Source organism: Bombina bombina, chromosome 1 (genome assembly GCF_027579735.1).
Source record: "Bombina bombina isolate aBomBom1 chromosome 1, aBomBom1.pri, whole genome shotgun sequence".
In the NCBI taxonomy this organism is placed as follows: domain Eukaryota; kingdom Metazoa; phylum Chordata; class Amphibia; order Anura; family Bombinatoridae; genus Bombina; species Bombina bombina.
The window spans coordinates 580100980-580125171 of record NC_069499.1 but is presented as its reverse complement, the minus strand read 5'-3'; the positions used below and the strand labels follow the sequence as shown (position 1 = coordinate 580125171).

General features: G+C 38.6%; 1 protein-coding gene across 1 annotated transcript in view; it reads right to left on the bottom strand.

Annotated features, from left to right (window-relative positions):
* Positions 1-5164: 5164 nt before the first annotated feature.
* LOC128645668 (uncharacterized) overlaps positions 5165-24192 on the bottom strand; it is a 305492-nt gene continuing 286464 nt past the window's right edge. The window contains exons 7-8 of the mRNA XM_053698821.1: positions 20696-20833; positions 5165-5458 (exon numbers count right to left, since the gene is read on the bottom strand). Coding sequence (XP_053554796.1) covers positions 5365-5458; positions 20696-20833 — 232 coding nt within the window. The 3' untranslated portion in view covers positions 5165-5364. The remainder of the gene's footprint in view (positions 5459-20695; positions 20834-24192) is intronic.

Here is a 24192-nt window from a genome sequence, read left to right as displayed (position 1 = left end):
CCAGGAGCTAACGGCCGAGAAACGCGTTATCAGCTCCATTAAACGTATCTTTTAACCACCTAGTCTTGCTGAACCGGAAACAAGTGTTGCTTACATCCTGAGTCTCATTGACTGTCTCGATCCAGAAATACAAAGACCGGAAGTATGCGTCACATCCACTTCCGTTATAGAGAAATACGGAAGTAATAAGATGATAACTTCCGGGGGCACGAGATAAGGAGTAAATAAGAGGTAATGGTATCGGGTGATTTAGAAGAATAAGATTCTAACACCTATAAGGTTACATCATTATAAGGGACACATTAGACGCAACACCTCTAACATCCGGTGGATAACTTCCGGTTTAAAAGGTAACATCATTACAAGGGACATATCAGACGCAACACCCACAACATCCGGTGGATAACCTCCGGTTTGAAAAAAACAGTCATTTTTGGCACCAAAACACAAATAATGCGATTGGTTACCCACAAGTATACAGTATTAAGAGCAGCATCACCAGACCATACTATAGTCTTGAAAAAGGCCCAATATAAGGCCGAAACGCATTGACAACATATGGTGAGCTCTTTTTCAATTATTTCATACTTGTTTTAAACAATACTGTGCTATGTTGCTATTGTTTCTTACCTACAGGAATTGTGTTCTACAAACACATAGGAAAACTTTGGATTATCATCTCCATTAAGGAGATGCCCTCTTTGGATTTTCGTAGAAATTATATAATTTCACTACATTGGATTTTTGTAGGAACCATATGGTGTATCACCTATTATCGTATTTTTGATTATGTATTTTTGATTATATATTTTTTCATATAATTTTTCACATTTTTTTCACATCCATACACTTATTTTTTTAAACCACATTGGCATTTCGAGTTTCACATTTACATATATTTTTCTTCACATATTGATCTTATCTATTATTTTACACTAATCTAAGCACAATTTTGTACACTTGCTTATCACTAATTTTTGAATTTTTACTTTTTTCGCAATTTTTTTCTTTTCATTATTTGTGGCCACATTTTTTGCACTTTTTCCGAACCAGGTTCTACAACCACACAGAGGACTATAACATACTTATTTAGATGAACTAATGTTCCATTGATGAACTAACTAACACTCATTCATTTATTTATCTATTGAAATACCTTGTTGAATACCTCATTGTCATTTAATTTATTCATTATTTATTTGTGATTTCCTATTGTACATCTCCTCATTGCTTTTTTCATTTTTACTGTTTTTAAGTGTTTTTTAGAGTTTTTTAATGGTCATGGATCCATGCGCCTTTTTGTGATAACAATGTCACATATTTTTATAACATAAATGTAATAAATTTATACTCTGTTATATATGTTTATTATCACATATGTTTATATTTTAGAGTAGGAACTCTAGTATCTAACTTTCATTAGTCAGCCTAGTCCTTGCCTAAGACTCATTAGGCGCTCCTTTAGAATATATCTATTTCTGCCTTTCCCATCTGGGTAGCTAGGGACCCATCTCTCTAGGAGCTATAGGACCACGTTTAGCGCTGCTAGATATATATTTTTGTTCACACTTAAAGTACTAAAAAGTACACTAACACCCATAAACTACCTATTAACCCCTAAACCAAGGCCCTCCCGCATCGCAAACACTAAAATAAAATTATTAACCCATAATCTGCCGTTCCCGACATCGCCGCCACTATAATAAACATATTAACCCCTAAACAGCTGCACTCCCGCATCGCAAACACTAGTTAAATATTATTAACACCTAATCTGCTGCCCCTAACATCGCCGCCACCTGCTTACATTTATTAACCCCTAATCTGCTGCCCCAACATCGCCACCACTATACTAAAGTTATTAACCCCTAAACCTAAGTCTAACCCTAACACAGCCTAACTTAAATATAATTCAAATAAATCTAAATAAAAATTACTATCATTACCGAAATAATTCCAATTTAAAACTAAATATTTACCTATAAAATCATTGTAGCTAGCATAGGTTTTATTTTTATTTTACAGGCAAGTTTGTATTTTTTTTTAACTAGGTAGAATAGTTACTAAATAGTTATTAACTATCTACTAACTACCTAGTTAAAATAAATACAAATTTACCTGTAAAATAAAACCTAACCTGTCTTACACTAACACCTAATTTTACACTACAATTAAATTAATTAAATTAATTAAATACAATTACCTAAATTACGAAAAAAAACAAAACACTAAATTACACAAAATAAAAAAACTAATTACACCTAATCTAATAGCCCTATTAAAATAAAAAGCCCCCCAAAATAAAAAAAATAAAAACCTAGTCTAAACTAAACTGCCAATGGCCTTTAAAAGAGCCTTTTGCAGGGCATTGCCCCAAAGAAATCAGCTCTTTTACCTGTAAAAAAAAATACAAACTACCCCCAACATTAAAACCCACCACCCACACAACCAACCCCCCAAATAAAATACTAACTAAAAACAACCTAAGCTCCCCATTGCCCTGAAAAGGGCATTTGGATGGGCATTGCCCTTAAAAGGGCATTTAGCTCTTTTGAAAAACCTAACACTAACCCCCAAAGATCCACTTACAGTTTTGAAGACCAGACATCCATCCTAAACGAAGCCGGGAGAAGTCCTCAGCGAAGCGCCAAGAAGTCCTCAACGAAGCCGGGAGAAGTCTTCATCCAAGCTGGCAGAAGAGGTCCTCCAAACGGGCAGAAGTCTTCATCCAGGCGGCATCTTCTATCTTCATCCATCCGGCGCGGAGTGGGTCCATCTTCAAGACATTCGGCGCGGAGGATAAGACATTCGGCGTGGAGCATCCTCTTCTTCCTATGACTAAAGACGAATTAAGGTTCCTTTAAATGATCAGCCAATCAGAATTAAAGGTGAAAAAATCCTATTGGCTGATGCAATCAGCCAATAGGATCAGCCAATAGGATTGAAGCTTAATCCTATTGGCTGATTGCATCAGCCAATAGGATTTTTTCACCTTTAATTCTGATTGGCTGATAGAATTCTATCAGCCAATCGGAATTAAAGGGACACCATCTTGGATGACGTCATTTAAAGGAACCTTCATTCGTCTTTAGTCGTCGGAAGAAGAGGATGCTCCACGCCAGATGTCTTGAAGATAGACCCACTCCGCACCAGATGGATGAAGATAGAAGATGCCGTCTGGATGAAGACTTCTGCCCGTCTGGAGGACCACTTCTGCTGGCTTGGATGAAGACTTCTCCCGGCTTCATTGAGGACTTCTTGCCACTTCGCTGAGGACTTCTCCCGGCTTCGTTGAGGATGGATGTCCGGTCTTCAATGCCCCGCAAAAGGCCCTTTTAAGGGCCATTGGCAGTTTAGGCTAGAGGTTTTTTTTTATTTTGGGGGGGCTTTTTTTATTTTGATAGGGCTATTAGATTAGGTGTAATTAGTTTAAATATCTGATAATTTCCTTTTTTATTTTGTGTAATTTAGTGGTTTTTTTTGTTATTGCTAATTGTATTTAATTTATGTAATGTATTTAATTGTTGTGTAATGTTAGGTGTTAGTGTAACTCAGGTTAGGTTTTATTTTACAGGTAAATTTGTATTTATTTTCGCTAGGTAGTTATTAAATAGTTAATAACTATTTAGTAACTATTCTACCTAGTTAAAATAAATACAAACTTGCCTGTAAAATAAAAATAAACCCTAAGCTAGCTACAATGTAACTATTAGTTATATTGTAGCTAGCTTAGGGTTTATTTTACAGGTAAGTATTTAGTTTTAAATAGGAATAATTTAGGTAATGATAGTAATTTTTATTTAGATTTATTTGAATTATATTTTAGTTAGGGGGTGTTAGGGTTAGTGTTAGACTTAGGTTTAGGGGTTAATAAATTTAGTATAGTGGCAGCGACATTGGGGGCGGCAGATTAGGGGTTAATAAATGTAGGTAGGTGACGGCAATGTTAGGGGCAGCAGATTAGGGGTTAATATGTTTATTATAGTGGCGGTGATGTCCGGAGCGGAAGATTAGGGGTTAATAAGTATAATGTAGATGGCGGCGATGGCGGGGGTGGCAGATTAGGGGTTAATAAGTGTAAGATTAGAGGTGTTTAGACTCGGGGTTCATGTTGGTATGGAGCACAATTTTGCTTTACGCTCACTTTTTGCCTTTTAACGCCGGGTTTCAGAAAACCTGTAATACCAGCGCTGTAGGTAAGTGAGCGGTGACAATAACGTGCAAGTTAGCACCCCACCCCTCATAATGCAAAACTTGTAATCTAGCCGTATATTATAATATATACATAACTATTAGTTATATTGTAGCTAGCTTAGGTTTTATTTTTATTTCACAGGTAAGTTTATTATTTAGTTAATAATTGTAACTTTAATTTAGGTCTATTTTAATTATGTTAAAGTTAGGGGATGTTAGGTTTAGGGGTTAATATAGTTTAATTTAGGCTGTTGCGATGTGGGGGACTGGCAGTTTAGGGGTTAATATTTTTATTTAGTGGTAGTGATGTGGGAGGCCAGAGGTTTAGGGGTTAATAACTTTATTTAGTGGCGGCAATGTCGGGGAGCAGCAGAATAGGGGTTAATATCTTTATTATAGTGTGGGCGATGTTGGGGTGCGGGGGAATAGGGGTTAATAACTTTATTATAGTGGCGGTGATATCAGGAACAGCAGATTAGGGGTTAATAATATTATGTAGGTGTCGGCTATGTCGGGGGCAGCAGATTAGGGGTGTTTAGACATGGGGTTTTTGTTAGGGTGTTAGGTTTCAACGTAATTTTTTTCCCCATAGAAATCAATTACGGAGCTTTTCATTCTGCGATCGCAGGTGTTAGTTTTTTTTTTACACTCTCTCCCCATTGATGTCTATAGGTAAAGTGTGCACGAGCACGTCAAAGCAGCGCTTGTATTTTGTGCGGTATGGAGCTCAACGCAACCATATTGCACGCACAAGCTGGCTTTTCCAAAACTCACAATGGCAGCGCTATGGAGTGTGAAATAACGGAACTTTTTTTGCGTTCGTTTCGCACCCTCTATAGCACAAAACTTGTAATCTAGGTGTATGTTTGTTTATTGCTCTGTGCGCACTGAAGTGACAAAGTTCTCAATACAGACAGAAGGAACATGTAAGTTAAACCATGCTGCAGTTATAAATGAATCAACACAATAGTTTTGCATGGCAGTATTGTATATATTTATTGCCCTTAATTCAATATAAAGTCATTATTGCTATGCATTTGAAGAAAAGAAGTTAAATTAGTTTTTTTTATTTGTAAATATATTTGTAAATAATAAAATAAATTGTATTCATTTTCGTTCACTCTGTAGATCTACAGGTTTTCCAATGCTTTTTTTTTCTTCAAATGATGCCTACTCAGAGGACTTGCAAGCAAGGACACAGCAATGTTTGATCTGAAATTTCATGACAGCTTTTTCAAAATCTGCTCCCAGGATCTCCTGAAATCTGCAAGGGGTGAGAAGAATATTTTAGTGTCAAAATATATATGTTTATGGCTGCCTTGATTTGACAAGAAAAAAATAAGATATTATTACAACCCCCCCCCCCCCATAATTTATGCTCACCTGAAAAATACTTTTATTTTATGGTGGTTTGAGTCCACGAGCCATTAGTCCTGGGAATTACTCTTTCCTGCTACTAGGAGGAGGCAAATATTCCCAAAGCTCTATAATACTCATTCCACCTGACTGGTAAAATAGTCTGACATAAAGCCAAGCAAAAGAGTTAGGAAAAAAATAAAAAGAGCAAAATAATAGAAGCAGAGAAAAATGATGTGTTAACAAAAATAAACTATCACCAAAAAATAAACAGGGTGGGGTCTTGTGGACTGTCACCACCATGAAAGAAATGAATTTATCAGGTAAGCATTAATTATGTTTTCTTTTATACAGGTGGTGAGAGTCCAAGCTGTGCATGAATATGGGAAAATAATGGCCAGATAAAGAGAACCTTTCACAAAGAAAATCCACAACCCAAACAGAACAAAAAAAAAATGAATTGGAAGTTTTCTCTTTTTTTTTTTTATTCACTTAATATGACCCACAGGCAAGAAACAAAACATTAAGCTGAGACCACTGCCTGAAGGAATTTCCTACCAAAGGCTGCCCCAGAAGAAGCAAAAATATAAAAATGGTAGAATTTAGTAAAAGTATGCAAATTTGGCCTCATTCTTGAAAGCCCAAGAAGTGGTAACTGATCTAGTACAATGAGCAGTAATCAGTTAGGTGGATGTTGTCCCTCCTACAAATAAACTTTATTAGTCAAAAGTTTCATCCAAGAAGCAAAAGAAATGTCAGTAGCTTTCTGCCCTCTCTTAGAAACTGTAAAATGAACAAAAAAACTATAAGTTTGTCTCAAATCATTAGAAGCATCAACACAATACTTATAAGCTCTAGCAACATCCAAATTGTGAAGAAGCCTTTCTGAAGAATTCTTAGGATTGGGACACAAAGAGGGAACATCAATTTGTCAACTTATATTGTCTGAGGACACAACCATAGTCAAAAAGCCAAACTTGGTTCTTAAAACTGCCTTACCCTGATGAAAAAGGAAATAAGGAGAATCACAGAAAAGAGCAGATAATCCAGAGACTGTTCTAGCAGAAGAAATAGCCAAAAGTAACAAAAGCTTCCAAGGAAGATGCTTAATATCTACCTTATGCATATTTATCAATGTGCTAGCGGACATGATAAAAAGTAGCATATCCTGTTTGCCGCACATTGATAAATGCCAACAGCATATGCTGTCAGCATTTATCATTGCACCAGCAATTCTTGTGAACTGCTGGTGCAATGCCACCCCCTGCAGATTCGATTGGCCGCAAGCTTGATAATTTGGCCCCATAGGCTCACAATGAGGAGCCTGCAAAATATTTAACATCAAATTTAGATTTCAAGGTGGAGAAATTGGCTTAATCACAGGCTTAATACTACATGCCAATGCCTCAACAAAACCATGAATGCCAGGAAGATTAGCAATCTTCCTATGAAACAAAACTGAAAGAACAGAAATCAGCCCTTTCAAAGAACTTGCAGATTGACCTTTATCCAGACCATCCTGTAAAAACTGCAGAATCTGATGAATTCTTAAAGACTACTAAGAAAAGCTATGATCCATATACCAAGAAATAAAGGCCTCCCAAACCTTATGATAAATCCTCCTTGTCACATGCTTACGAGCCTGAATCAAAATGTCAATCACAAAATCAGCAAAACCTCAATGTCTAAGAACTAAACACTTAATCTCTAAGCCATCAAGCTTAGCAACTTGAGATCCGGATCGAAAAAGGAGGAAGAGGCTTAAGGCGGGAAGCTGGACAGCGGAACCAGTTCTCCAGTTGTTCACTCCTGGAATATGAACAGCAGAAATTAGACAACAATTGGCTTTTTCCCATGAATGAATTTGAGACACTTCTCTCATGGTTAGAGAACTGCAAGGTTCCACCCAGATGATTTATATAAGCCACTGCTGTGACATTGTGTGATTGGAAACAGAGATGAGACTCCCTTTGCAACTGAGTCCAACTCTAAAGATCTCTGAAAATAGCACAGAGTTCTAAAATATTCATTAGCGTCCTCGCTTCCCAAGGAGCCCAATCCCCCTGTGCTCTCAGAGACCCCCAGACAGCTCCCAACCTTAAAGACTTACATCTGTAGTGATCACAGTCCAAGCAGGATGAACAAAATAAGTGCCCTGCATAATATGCTGATGATCCAGACACCAAGACAGAGACTGACCTGTTCTGTAATCTAGAAAGATCTCATGAGTATGATCCCTGCACCCCTGACAAAGCATACAAAAACTGAAGAGGACTTATTTGAAACCGAGCAAATGAAATATCATCCAATGCAGCAATCATGAGATGTAATACTTCCTTGCAAATAGTGACTGAGGGAAAAGAAAGAGACTGAAGGTTTTGACTAGCTGAAACCATTTTCAACCTTCTCAGATCTGTTAAAAATATTCTCATGGAAACTGAATATATTTGTAGTCCTAGAACTCTTTAGAAAATGAATTTTCCAACACTGCTGTTGTAAAAACAACAACAACATCCTACTGGTGTGAGATTCTGCTAAATATAAATATAAAGTTTGAACCAAAATATTGTCCAGGTAAGGAAATACAGCAATACTTTGATTTCTGATCACTGACAGAAGGGTACCCAGAACCTTTGCGAATATTCTTTGAGTTTTAGCCAGACAAAATGGTAGAGCAACAAACTGAAAATGCCTATACAGAAATGCAAACCTTAGAAACTGTTTGTGTTCCTTGTGAATGGGAACATTAAGATAAGCATCCTTTAAACCTATTGTGGACATAAACTAGACTTGCTGAACAAAAGGCAGAATAGTCAGACAAAGTCTCAATTTTGAAAGTAGGAACTCTGACAAATTTTGTTCAGAGTCATCAGATCCAAAAGTGGTCTGAAAGTTCCCTCCTTCTTTAAAACAACAAAGATATTTGAGTAAAAATCCATCCCTTGTTCCAACAATGGAACATGAACATTCACTTCCATAGTTTCTATATCTGAATGGATTCTTTGGAACATTGGACAGAATAAACCTTCCTCTGGGAGGCCTTTTTCTGATACCTATCCGATAATACTGAGATAGTTTATTTAGAACCCAGGAATATGGGTTCTAAACAAATCGACTGGAACCAAGCTTCCTGAAAAAGGCACATCCTGCCTCCTACCAGAGCCTTTGGATCGGGGGCCATAACTTCACGCAGACATAGAAGCAGAGGTTGATTTTTTGGATTATTTAGGTCTGTTTCAATTAGAACTTGGCTTCCAGGCAGAGCTAGAGGGACCTTGCTTATGAGAGAAGGGATCAGATTTTTGCTCCCTGTTCAGATAAAAGGGATCAAAAATTATTAGAAGATTTAGACTTACCACTTTACCTCTTGTCTTGAGGAATAAACAATTCCTTACCTACATTTATAGTAGAAATAATAGAATCCTGAACAGAGCCCAAACAACTTCTTTCCTTGAAAAGAAAGAGATAAAAGTCTATCGGCTAGATTACAAGTTGTGCGTTAAAGTAAAAAGCAGTGTTAACAGGTCCTAACGCTGCTTTTTTTACGCCCACTGGTATTACGAGTCTTGCAGGTTTAGGGGCCCCGCACACTTTTCTGGCCTTACCGCAAACCGACTTACATAAACTTCGTAAAGCCTTTTTTCTATGGGACTTCCATAGCGCCGGTATTACGAGTCTGTCCTGGGAGGCCAAAAAGTGAGCATTACACCCTATACTGGCAAGATCCGTACCGCATTTTAAAGTCAGTAGTTATGAGTTTTACACTACAACGCCGTAGCCTAAAACTCATAACTAAAGTGCTAAAAAGTGCACTAGCACCCATAAACTACCTATTAACCCCTAAACCAAGGCCCTCCCGCATCGCAAGCACTATAATAAAATTTTTAACCCCTAATCTGCCGCTCCGGACATCGCCGCCACTAGAATAAACATATGAACCCCTAAACCGCCACACTCCCGCCTTGCAAACACTAGTTAAATATTATTAGCCCCTAATCTGCCGCCCCTAACATCGCCGCCACCTACATTATACTTATTAACCCCTAATCTTCCGCTCCGGACATCGCCGCAACCTACATTACATTTATCAACCCCTAATCTGCTGCCCCCAACATCGACACCACCTACCTATATTTATTAACACTTAATCTGCCGTCCCCAACGTCGCCACCACTATATTAAATTTATTAACCCCTAAACCTAAGTCTAACCCTAACACCCCCTAACTTAAATATAATTTCAATAAATATAAATAAAATTACTTTCATTAACTACATTATTCCTATTTAAACTATGTAAATACTTACCTATAAAATAAACCCTAAGCTAGCTACAATATAACTAATAGTTACAATGTATCTAGCTTAGGGTTTATTTTTTTTACAGGCAAGTTTGTATTTATTTTAACTAGGTAGAATAGTTATTAAATAGTTATTAACTATTTAATAACAACCTAGCTAAAATAAATACAAATTTACCTGTAAAATAAAACCTAACCTAAGTTACACTAACACCTAACCTTACACTACAATTAAACAAATTACCTACATTAAATACAATTAAATATATTAAATTAGCTAAATCACAAAAAAACCACTAAATTACAGAACATAAAAACAAATTACAGATCTTTAAACTAATTACACCTAATCTAATAGCCCTATCAAAATAAATAAAATCCCCCCCAAAATAAAAAAAACCCTAGCCTAAACTAAAATACCAATAGCCCTTAAAAGGGCCTTTTGCGGGGCATTGCCCTAAAGAAATCAGCTTTTTTTCCTGTAAAAAAAATACAAACAACCCCCCCAACAGTAAAACCCACCACCCACACAACCAACCCCCCAAATAAAATACTAACTAAAAAAAACCTAAGCTCCCCATTGCCCTGAAAAGGGCATTTGGATGGGCATTGCCCTTAAAAGGGCATTTAGCTCTATTGCAGGCCCAAAGCCCTAACCTAAAAAATAAACTCACCCATTACACCCTTAAAAAGATCCTAACACTAACCCCCAAAGATTTACTTACCGGGAGAAGTCTTCATCCAAGCGGCAAGATGTCCTCAACGAAGCCAGCAGAAGTGGTCCTCCAGATGGGCAGAAGTGGTCCTCCAGACGGGCAGAAGTCTTCATCCAGATTGCATCTTCTATCTTCATCCTTCCGGCGCGGAGCGGGTCTATCTTCAAGAGCATCCTCTTCAAACGACGGTTTCTTTGTAATGAATATCTCTTTAAGTGACGTCATACAAAATGGCGTCCATTAGATTCTAATGGCTGATAGAACTCTATCAGCCAAATCGGAATTAAGGTAGAAAAAATCCTATTGGCTGATTGGATCAGCCAATAGAATTGAGCTTGCATTACATTGGCTGATTGGAACAGCCAATAGAATGTGAGCTCAATCCTATTTGCTGATTTGATCAGCCAATAGGATTGAAGTTCAATCCTATTGGCTGATTCAATCAGCCAATAGGATTTTTTCTACCTTAATTCTGATTGGCTGATAGAAGTCTATCAGCCAATCGGAATCTAAGGGACATTATCTTGGATGAAGTCACTTAAAGAGATATTCATTACGAAGAAGCCGTCGTTTGAAGAGGATGCTCCGCATCGGATGTCTTGAAGATGAACCTGCTCTGCGCCGGAAGGATGAAGATAGAAGATGCCGTCTGGGTGAAGACGTCTGCCCATCTGGAGGACCACTTCTGCCCATCTGGAGGAACACTTCTGCCAGCTTCGTTGAGGACATCTTGCCGCTTGGATGAAAATTTCTCCCGGTAAGTGACTCTTCGGGGGTTAGTGTTAGGATTTTTTTAAGGGTGTATTGGGTGGGTTTATTTTTTAGGTTAAGGCTTTGGGCCTGCAATAGAGCTAAATGCCCTTTTAAGGGCAATGCCCATCCAAATGTCCTTTTCAGGGCAATGGGGAGCTTAGGTTTTTTTAGTTAGTATTTTATTTGGGGGGGTTGGTTGTGTGGGTGGTGGGTTTTACTGTTGGGGGGGTGTTTGTATTTTTTTTTACAGGAAAAAGAGCTGATTTCTTTGGGGCAATGCCCCACAAAAGGCCCTTTAAAGGGCTATTGATAGTTTAGTTTAGGCTAGGTTTTTTTTTATTTTGGGGGGGGCTTTTTATTTTGATAGGGCTATTAGATTAGGTGTAATTAGTTTAAAGATCTGTAATTTGTTTTTGTTTTTCTGTAATTTAGTGTTTTTTTGTGTGATTTAGCTAATTTAATTTAATTTATTTAATTGTATTTAATGTAGGTAATTTATTTAATTGTAGTGTAGTGATAGGTGTTAGTGTAACATAGGTAAGGTTTTATTTTACAGGTAATTTTTTTTATTTTAGCTAGGTAGTTATTAAATAGTTAATAACTATTTAATAACTAGTATACCTAGTTAAAATAAATACAAACTTGCCTGTAAAATAAAAATAAACCCTAATAAGGCCTAGATTTGGAGTTTGGCGGTAGATGGGCTGTTAACGCTCCGCAGGCTTTTTTCTGGCCGCACCATAAATTTAACTCTGGTATCGAGAGTTCAAACAAATGCTGCGTTAGGCTCCAAAAAAGGAGCGTAGAGCATTTTTACCGCAAATGCAACTCTCGATACCAGAGTTGCTTACGGACGCGGCCAGCCTCAAAAACGTGCTCGTGCACGATATCCCCATAGGAAACAATGGGGCTGTTTGAGCTGAAAAAAAACCTAACACCTGCAAAAAAGCAGCGTTCAGCTCCTAACGCAGCCCCATTGTTTCCTATGGGGAAACACTTCCTACGTCTGCACCTAACACTCTAACATGTACCCCGAGTCTAAACACCCCTATCCTTACACTTATTAACCCCTAATCTGCCGCTCCCGCTATCGCTGACCCCTGCATATTTTTTTTAACCCCTAATCTGCCGCTCCGTAAACCGCCGCAACCTACGTTATCCCTATGTACCCCTAATCTGCTGCCCCTAACACCGCCGACCCCTAGATTATATTTACTAACCCCTAATCTGCCCCCCTCAACGTCGCCGACACCTGCCTACACTTATTAACCCCTAATCTGCCGAGCGGACCTGAGCGCTACTATAATAAAGTTATTAACCCCTAATCCGCCTCACTAACCCTATCATAAATAGTATTAACCCCTAATCTGCCCTCCCTAACATCGCCGACACCTACCTTCAATTATTAACCCCTAATCTGACGACCGGAGCTCATCGCTACTATAATAAATGGATTAACCCCTAAAGCTAAGTCTAACCCTAACACTAACACCCCCCTAACTTAAATATAATTTAAATCTAACGAAATTAATTAACTCTTATTAAATAAATTATTCCTATTTAAAGCTAAATACTTACCTGTAAAATAAATACTAATATAGCTACAATATAAATTATAATTATATTACAGCTATTTTAGGATTAATATTTATTTTACAGGCAACTTTGTAATTATTTTAACCAGGTACAATAGCTATTAAATAGTTAAGAACTATTTAATAGTTACCTAGTTAAAATAATAACAAATTTACCTGTAAAATAAATCATAACCTAAGTTATAATTAAACCTAACACTATACTATCATTAAATTAATTAAATAAACTACCTACAATTACCTACAATTAACCTAACACTACACTATCAATAAATAAATTAAATACAATTGCTACAAATAACTACAATTACATAAACTAACTAAAGTACAAAAAATAAAAAAGAACTAAGTTACAAAAAATAAAAAAATATTTACCAACATAAGAAAAATATTACAACAATTTTAAACTAATTACACCTACTCTAAGCCCCCTAATAAAATAACAAAGACCCCCAAAATAAAAAATTCCCTACCCTATTCTAAATTAATAAATGTAAAAGCTCTTTTACCTTACCAGCCCTGAACAGGGCCCTTTGCGGGGCATGCCCCAAGAAAATCAGCTCTTTTGCCTGTAAAAAAAAACATACAATACCCCCCTCCAACATTACAACCCACCACCCACATATCCCTAATCTAACCCAAACCCCCCTTAAATAAACCTAACACTAAGCCCCTGAAGATCTTCCTACCTTGTCTTCACCATCCAGGTATCACCGATCCGTCCTGGCATCCGGTGCTGAAGAGGTCCAGAAGAGGGTCCAAAGTCTTCCTCCTATCCGGCAAGAAGAGGACATCCGGACCGGCAAACATCTTCTCCAAGCGGCATCTTCGATCTTCTTCCATCCGGTGCGGAGCGGGTCCATCTTGAAGACCTCCATCGCGGATCCATCCTTCTTCTCCGACGACTAGACGACGAATGACGGTTCCTTTAAATGACGTCATCCAAGATGGCGTCCCTCGAATTCCGATTGGCTGATAGGATTCTATCAGCCAATCGGAATTAAGGTAGGAATATTCTGATTGGCTGATGGAATCAGCCAATCAGAATCAAGTTCAATCCAATTGGCTGATCCAATCAGCCAATCAGATTGAGCTCGCATTCTATTGGCTGATCGGAACAAGGTAGGAATATTCTGATTGGCTGATGGAATCAGCCAATCAGAATCAAGTTCAATCCGATTGGCTGATCCAATCAGCCAATCAGATTGAGCTCGCATTCTATTGGCTGATCGGAACAGCCAATAGAATGCAAGCTCAATCTGATTGGCTGATTGGATCAGCCAATAGGATTGAACTTGATTCTGATTGGCTGATTCCATCAGCCAATCAGAATATTCCTACCTTAATTCCGATTGGCTGATAGAATCCTATAAGCCAATCGGAATTCGAGGGACGCCATCTTGGATGACGTCATTTAAAGGAACCGTCATTCGTCGTCTAGTCGTCGGAGAAGAAGGATGGATCCGCGATGGAGGTCTTCAAGATGGACCCGCTCCGCACCGGATGGAAGAAGATCGAAGATGCCGCTTGGAGAAGATGTTTGCCGGTCCGGATGTCCTCTTCTTGCCGGATAGGAGGAAGACTTTGGACCCTCTTCTGGACCTCTTCAGCACCGGATGCCAGGACGGATCGGTGATACCTGGATGGTGAAGACAAGGTAGGAAGATCTTCAGGGGCTTAGTGTTAGGTTTATTTAAGGGGGGTTTGGGTTAGATTAGGGGTATGTGGGTGGTGGGTTGTAATGTTGGAGGGGGGTATTGTATGTTTTTTTTTACAGGCAAAAGAGCTGATTTTCTTGGGGCATGCCCCGCAAAGGGCCCTGTTCAGGGCTGGTAAGGTAAAAGAGCTTTTACATTTATTAATTTAGAATAGGGTAGGGAATTTTTTATTTTGGGGGTCTTTGTTATTTTATTAGGGGGCTTAGAGTAGGTGTAATTAGTTTAAAATTGTTGTAATATTTTTCTTATGTTGGTAAATATTTTTTTATTTTTTGTAACTTAGTTCTTTTTTATTTTTTGTACTTTAGTTAGTTTATGTAATTGTAGTTATTTGTAGCAATTGTATTTAATTTATTTATTGATAGTGTAGTGTTAGGTTAATTGTAGGTAATTGTAGGTAGTTTATTTAATTAATTTAATGATAGGGTAGTGTTAGGTTTAATTATAACTTAGGTTAGGACTTATTTTACAGGTAATTTTGTTATTATTTTAACTAGGTAACTATTAAATAGTTCTTAACTATTTAATAGCTATTGTACCTGGTTAAAATAATTACCAAGTTGCCTGTAAAATAAATATTAATCCTAAAATAGCTACAATATGATTATAATTTATATTGTAGCTATATTAGGGTTTATTTTACAGGTAAGTATTTAGCTTTAAATAGGAATAATTTATTTAATAAGAGTTAATTAATTTCGTAAGATTTAAATTATATTTAATTTAGGGGGGTGTTAGTGTTAGGGTTAGACTTAGCTTTAGGGGTTAATCCATTTATTATAGTAGCAATGAGCTCCGGTCGTCAGATTAGGGGTTAATAATTGAAGGTAGGTGTCGGCGATGTTAGGGAGGGCAGATTAGGGGTTAATACTATTTATGATAGGGTTATTGAGGCGGATTAGGGGTTAATAACTTTATTATAGTAGCGCTCAGGTCTGCTCGGCAGATTAGGGGTTAATAAGTGTAGGCAGGTGTCGGCGACGTTGAGGGGGGCAGATTAGGGGTTAATAAATATAATATAGGGGTCGGCGGTGTTAGGGGCAGCAGATTAGGGGTACATAAGTATAACGTAGGTGGCGGCGCTTTGCGGTCGGCAGATTAGGGGTTAATTATTGTAAGTAGCTGGCGGCGACGTTGTGGGGGGCAGGTTAGGGGTTAATAAATGTAATACAGGGCTCGGTGGGGTTAGGGGCAGCAGATTAGGGGTACATAAGTATAACGTAGGTGGCGGTCGGCAGATTAGGGGTTAAAAAATTTTAATCGAGTGGCGGCGATGTGGGGGGACCTCGGTTTAGGGGTACATAGGTAGTTTATGGGTGTTAGTGTACTTTAGGGTACAGTAGTTAAGAGCTTTATGAACCGGCGTTAGCCCAGAAAGCTCTTAACTCCTGCTATTTTCCTGCGGCTGGAGTTTTGTCGTTAGAGCTCTAACGCTCACTTCAGAAACGACTCTAAATACCGGCGTTAGAAAGATCCCATTGAAAAGATAGGATACGCAATTGACGTAAGGGGATCTGCGGTATGGAAAAGTCGCGGCTGAAAAGTGAGCGTTAGACCCTTTAATCACTGACTCCAAATACCGGCGGTAGCCTAAAACCAGCGTTAGGAGCCTCTAACGCTGGTTTTCACGGCTAACGCCAAACTCCAAATCTAGGCCTAAGATAGCTAAAATGTAACTATTAGTTATATTGTAGTTAGCTTAGGGTTTATTTTATAGGTAAGTATTTAGTTTTAAATAGGAATAATGTAGTTAATGATAGTAATTTTATTTAGATTTATTTAAATTATATTTCAATTAGGGGGTATTAGGGTTAGGGTTATAATAAACTTAATATACTGGCGGCGACGTTGGGGGTGGCAGATTAGGGGTTAATAAGTGTAGGTAGGTTGCAACGACATTGGGGGCGGCAGATTAGGGGTTAATAAATATAATGTAGGTGTCAGCGATGTTGGGGGCAGCAGATTAGGGGTTAATAAGTATAATGTAGGTGGCGGCGATGTCCGGAGTGGCAGATTAGGGGTTAATAAATATAATGTAGGTGTCGGCGATGTCTGGGGTGGCAGATTAGGGGTGAATAAGTGTAAGGTTAGGGGTGTTTAGGCTCAGGGTTCATGTAAGGGTGTTAGGTGTAAACATAAAATGTGTTTCCCCATAGGAATCAATGGGGCTGCGTTACTGAGATTTACGCTGCTTTTTTGCAGGTGTTAGACTTTTTCTCAGCTGACTTGCCCCATTTATGTCTATGGGGAAATCGTGCATGAGCACGTACGACCAGCTCACCGCTGACTTAAGCAGTGCTGGTATTGAAGTGCGGTAAGGAGCACAATTTTGCTCTACGCTCACTTCTTGCCTTTTAACGGCGGGTTTGTAAAAACCCGTAATACCAGTGCTGCAGGTAAGTGAGCGGTGAGAAAAAACTGCTCATTAGCACCGCACAGCTCCTAACGCAAAACTCGTAATCTACCCGTATATTTGAACAGTATATCAGCAAATAACATTTTTAACTATAAAGCTTTTCTGGAAAGAACTGAGAAATACATACACTAGGCATTCATTTTAATTATGTCAAATACAGCATCACAAACAAATGAGTTAGCATATTAAATAATTAAAAAAAAATCTTCACCAGCAGAATCGCCAGAAAATTGTTCAGAGAGACTATTTAGCCAAATGGAAGAAGCAGCAATATCAGCAATAGAAATAGCTGACCTAAATAAGTAACTTGCTTATAAAAAATGCCCTTCTATGAAAGGTTTTTAACTTCCTATCTAAAGGGCAATTAAAGGGACAGTATACACAAATTTTGATATAACTGCATGTAATAGATACCACTATAAAGAAGAGTATGCACAGATACTGATATAAAAATCCTGTATACCTTTTAAAAACTTACTTAGAAGCTCCAAGTTTAGCACTGTGACTTAGGTTAGCAGGAACACTCAGGGAAAGTGGCTAAATTGCAGACACTGCCTCCTCCCCTGCATATGACAAAAAGACAGATTATACAAACAGAAGCCAGCAGTAGACTGGAAACGTGCATCAACTTCTGACACTGAGGGGCTGAATAGGAGTCTGAAAATTTGCACAATGTTATTAAAAAAGAAGCAAAACTAAACATTATTATAAAAACACTCCCATATGGGCTATATAAATGAATCATATACAAAACATTTATGCCAAGAACATTTTTGTGTATAATGTCCCTTTAAAAGAAGGGGAAAAAAGAAGGGGAATTGTAGTACGCTTAGCCATAGTAGAAATGGCCTCATCTACCTTAGTGACAGTATCCCAAAGATCAATATTATAAGCAGGTAGGAGATACAAGTTATTAAACTTTACAGAAGGATTAAAAGGATTAGCTGTCTTAGACCATTCCCTAGAAACTATCTCAGAGACAGCATCAGGCACTAAATGCTTAAAGATAGCATCTAAATGAATAGAAAATATATCATCAGTTACCTTAGGATCTTTAACCTCTAAAGTAAGTAAAACCTCTTTTAAAAAGAGAACAAATATGTTCAAAGGATGATTTTGGTTCATGACCAGAGGAAGACCCCTGATCATAAGAGAAAACCTCTCCTTCTGAAGACTTATCAGAAACATTAACAGTTGCATTAGCTTCATGAGGTTTAAAACTAATATGAGGCAAATTCAGAACTAACCTTTTAAGCTTAACTTCCAACAGTTCGGAAACTGCTGAATGGAATAAGGTGCATATGTATTATTGTGCGAGTGGACATGATCCGATATAGCAGATCATGTCAGCTGCACAACGATAAATGCCGCCAGCATACGCTCTCGGCATATATCATTGCACCAGCAGTTCTTATGAACTGCTGGTGCAATTACACCACCTGCAGATTCGCGGCCAATCAGCTGATAGCAGGGGGTGTCAATCAAGCTGATCGTATTCGTTCAGTGTGATTTCTGTCCGCGGCCTCAGAGCAGGCGGATAGGTTATGGAGTAGCGTTCACAGGGCATCAAGCTCTGTACGGAGCTTGATAAATATGCCCCTAAGTCTTTAACACCAGGTGCGAATTCAGTTGAACTTCCCTGTAAAGAACAAACAGAAGGAGCAATAATACCCTTAGAAGCAAGAGCAGCATTTGCCTGAATGCATTAAAACATTAAGGCATGTGTAACATAAATGTGCTGGAGGAGATACCTCAGGCTGCTTACAATAATCACACTTAACACTGGCAGGAAAGTGTTCAGAGGGCCCAGCTTCTATGGAAGATTCAGGGACAGAATTAGAAAGCTCCATTATTGCTGCAAACTCTTATAGTAGAGAATGCATAAAAAAGTGAATAGTTAAATTCCCACAAAATGAGCTCTTGAGTAAAGTGAAAATGTACCCCCCAAAAAGAAAGTATCTCAAAAACTTACTAGGGCAGGCATGCTAATGTGAAACAAAAATGTAGAAGGAGGGACAAATAAACTCCACTACCAATGGCTGGATTCCCCTGGAGCATGTGCAAAACCTGACAGCAAATAAAGAAAAAAAGACGACAAAAACCAGTATGCATAAACATGAGGGCTTATGTGTGCTAGCCTGATGTGTGCAGACATGAAATCCGAAGCCTGGGAAAAAGTGCCCAATACGCACAAAAAAACCTGACATGTGCAACCCAGAGGGCATAAATGCGCTAACCCGACATTTGTAGACCTGAACAAAACAGACACCCAGAAAAAAAAACAGAATTACCCAAACCACACGAAAAAAAGACTTGTGCAAAATTTGAGGGCTTTTATGTGCTAATCTGATGAACTAAGGGACTAAAGGTTAAAGTATGCTAAAACTGAAATGCGGCAAAAATGTAAACACAGTTTACATTTAAAGGAGAATAACATAAAGTAAAAAAAACACAACAGGGCTGTATATATTAGAAAATATATACATCAGTTACTGAAAAAAAGGCTTATAGCGTTCCAATTAAATAAAAAATATTTCTTACCAAAAGACATTCATCTACTGGAAAAACCAGTAGAAAGACAAACCAGTGCTGAAACAAAACGGAGTATATGGAATAGGAGTATACTAAAGACAAAGCAGAAGAAGACAAAGAACAGGTCCATGTGACTCCTGTGAAAGGTTTGTGAATAATTTCCTTCAAGGTGAAAACATGAGACACTACCCATACTCCATAAACATCCTTCTCACTGGACTTGGTTGGGAGGGTTTTATAGAGCTCTTGGGGTTTTTGAATCTTTGCCTCCTCCTAGTGGCAGGGAAGAGTAAATCCCAGGAGTAATGGATTGTGGACTCTAACCACCTGTATGAAAGAAAAAACTTAAAAAAACAAAAACAGAAGCATTTACAGAGGCATATTTAAGAAATGTCTTGCGGACCTGATCCGACAGTGTGGATCAGGTCCGCAAGACATTGCTAAATGCGGAGAGCAATACGCTCTCTGCATTTAGCATTGCACCAGCAGCTCACAAGAACTGCTGGCGCAATGCCACCCCCTGCAGACTTGCGACCAATGGGCCGCCAGCAGGGGGTGTCAATCAACCCGATCGTACTCTATCGGGTTGAATTGTTGCGATTCCTGTCCGCCTGCTCAGAGCAGGCGGACAGGGTTATGGAGCAGCGGTCTTTGTGACCGCTGCTTCATAACTGCTGTTTCTGGCGAGTATGAAGACTCGCCAGAAACATGGGCCATCAAGCTCCTTTCGAAGCTTGATAGATAGGCCCCACAGTATTTTACAAAAAGAGTCCCATCAAAATGAGAAGTCATAATTTGAGGTAGTATAAGAAGTTGTTTTAAAAGACTTTAAATGCATAGCTGGAAGAGGAGCAGAAGGGCTCAATGAACTAATAAGTAATGGACCCCAGCCCCTAATACCTACGATCAGATGTATGGACCCTGAAGCCTTATAAAAATCCCAGTTTGACAAAGACAGATTAGCCACCCCCTAATCTAGCCACTCACTGCCATCTCAACCCCTAACAAAATACTGCTCCATATCTCCCTGACTTAGCCACCCAGTGCCCCATCCCAGAAAGTATCCACTCTCCAGGAAATCTCAGGAGGCTTGTTTTTACAGGGTTGTTCTATACCTCTTTTCATTCCTTATATGGAATTCGTTGGCTCCAGATGGATCTTGCTCAGCATAAATATGAGACATGTGAAATGATTTGAGTAATCCCATAAGGTCTTGCAGGGTTATTGGAATAGTTTGTGGTATATTGGTAATCCTGGAACATAAATAAAGGCATACAAAGAAAATAATATTCAGTAAACTTAGTTTCATAGCAGACAGTAATCTCTGAAGACATTATTGACATTATTATTATTATCGGTTATTTTTAGAGCGCCAACAGATTCCGCAGTGCTATAAACAAAGGCAGAGTATAATAAAACAATTATATGGATGAAATGGGTAGAGGGCCCTGCCAAGAGTTGCACTGTTGTAGTCAGCTCTTAAGAAGGTGATCTACAAACAGCTGGACTCATAGGCTTAAATGCTAAGGTGTTAATAAGTAGTAAGCAAGCTCAGCTTAATCAAAATTTACCTGGCTTGATCATTTACATTTATTATTTATATAGTGGTGCAGACCCAATAATGATTATTTTTATAAAAAACTAAAGAAAGACACTTTAGATATGAGAGTCTATGTGTAAAAGAAAGGGAATTCAGCACTCTTTTAAATTCAAAAATGTTATTTATTTTTATTTTTAATTATCAATTCTTCTCTGGGAGAAACCAGAAAGTACATGCTGTCATCAGAGCACAAATGCACATATCCTACAACATAAAGTGAAAAAGGGGTAATTAGTGCCAAAATACTATGGCCTAGATTTGGAGTTTGGCGGTAGCCGTGAAAACCAGCGTTAGAGGCTCCTTACGCTGGTTTTAGGCTACCTCCGGTATTTGGAGTCACTCAAAAAAGGGTCTAATGCTCACTTTTCAGCCGCGACTTTTCCATACCGCAGATCCCCTTACGTAAATTGCGTATCCTATCTTTTCAAAGGGATTTTTCTAACTCTGGTATTTAGAGTCGTGTCTGAAGTGAGCGTTAGAAATCTAACGACAAAACTCCAGCCACAGAAAAAAGTCAGTAGTTAAGAGCTTTCTGGGCTAACGCCGGTTCATAAAGCTCTTAACTACTGTACTCTAAAGTACACTAACACCCATAAACTACCTATGTACCCCTAAACCGAGGTCCCCCCACATCGCCGCCACTCGATTAAATTTTTTTAACCCCTAATCTGCCGACCGCCACCTACGTTATCCTTATGTACCCCTAATCTGCTGCCCCTAACACCGCCGACCCCTATATTATATTTATTAACCCCTAATCTGCCCCCCACAACATCGCCGCCAGCTACCTACACTTATTAACCCCTAATCTGCCGTCCGCACGCCGCCGCCAGCTACATTATCCCTATGTACCCCTAATCTGCTGCCCTAACATCGCCGACCCCTATATTATATTTATTAACCCCTAACCTGCCCCCCACAAAGTCGCCGCCACCTACCTACAATAATTGACCCCTAATCTGCTGACCGCAAAGAGCCGCCAGCTACATTATAGCTATGTACCCCTAATCTGCTGCCCCTAACACCGCCGACCCCTATATTATATTTATTAACCCCTAACCTGCCCTCCCTAACATCGCCAACACCTAACTTCAATTATTAACCCCTAATCTGCCGAACGAATCTCGCCGCTATTCTAATAAATGTATTAACCCCTAAAGTTAAGTCTAATCCTAACACTAACACCCCCCTAAATTAAATATAATTTTTATCTAACAAAATTAATTAACTCTTATTAAATAAATTATTCCTATTTAAAGCTAAATACTTACCTGTAAAATAAATCCTAATATAGCTACAACATAAATTATAATTATATTATAGCTATTTTAGGATTAATATTTATTTTACAGGTAACTTTGTATTTATTTTAACCAGGTACAATAGCTATTAAATAGTTAAGAACTATTTAATAGCTAAAATATTTAAAATAATTGCAAATTTACCTGTAAAATAAATCCTAACCTAAGTTACAATTAAACCTAACACTACACTATCAATAAATTAATTAAATAAAATACCTACAATTACCTACAATTAAACCTAACACTACACTATCAATAAATAAATTAAATACAATACCTACAAATAACTACAATGAAATAAACTAACTAAAGTACAAAAAATAAAAAAGAACTAAGTTACAAAAAATAAAAAAATATTTACAAACATAAGAAAAATATTACAACAATTTTAAACTAATTACACCTACTCTAAGCCCCCTAATAAAATAACAAAGCCCCTCAAAATAAAAATATGCCCTACCCTATTCTAAATTACTAAAGTTCAAAGCTCTTTTACCTTACCAGCCCTGAACAGGGCCCTTTGCGGGGCATGCCACAAGAAGGTCAGCTCTTTTGCCTGTAAAAATAAACATACAATACCCCCCCCCCAACATTATAACCCACATACCCCTAATCTAACCCAAACCCCCCTTAAATAAACCTAACACTAAGCCCCTGAAGATCATCCTACCTTGTCTTCACCATACCAGGTTCACCGATCCGTCCTGGCTCCAAAATCTTCATCCAACCCAAGCGGGGGCTGGTGATCCATCTTCCGGCAGCTGAAGAGGTCCAGAAGAGGCTCCAAAGTCTTCATCCTATCCGGGAAGAAGAGTAGATCCGGACCGGCAACCATCTTCTTCCAAGCGGCATCTTCTATCTTCATCCGATGAGGACCGGCTCCATCCTGAAGACCTCCACCCCGGACCCATCTTCATCCGGCGACGTCCAACTGAAGAATGACGGTTCCTTTAAGGGACGTCATCCAAGATGGCGTCCCTCGAATTCCGATTGGCTGATAGGATTCTATCAGCCAATCGGAATTAAGGTAGGAATATTCTGATTGGCTGATGGAATCAGCCAATCAGAATCAAGATCAATCCGATTGGCTGATCCAATCAGCCAATCAGATTGAGCTTGCATTCTATTGGCTGATCGGAACAGGGAGTGAAAGGAAATCAGGAAGGGAGGGAGAGAGAGAGAGAGAGAGAGAGAGAGAGAGAGAGAAGGGAAAAGTAGTGAGGGAAAGAAAGAAATGAAAGAAGGGATCAAGGGAGGGAGTTGAGGGAGTGAGTGAGTTGAGGGAAGAAGGGAGGGAGACAGGTAAAGAAGGGAGAGAGGAATAAGAGGAAGAGGGAAAGAAGAACACACTTTGAAACAATCACTGTCCTTTACATGCCACAAAATACATTTATTACCATTATTCAAGTTATTAAACTTTTTAAGTGTCTATTTACTATTTACTCCATTGGTTCATGAATGCAGAGAAGGCTAGCTAATAGTAACTACATTAGCAATGAGAGTTTATGATTAGACAGTACAAGCTAATCTAAGCAGTGCACAGACGCATCCAGTCTGTTAGCTGTTAAGACCTGCAATAAGCTCTGCGCTCGCAGACCCACCACAGCTGATAAGGGGAGACAGCATATCGGCACAAGGTCTTCTCCTCCAGCCTCACCTTGGAAGCATATCTCCGGTCAGGTTTCTCACCAAGAATGCTTCCAGACAG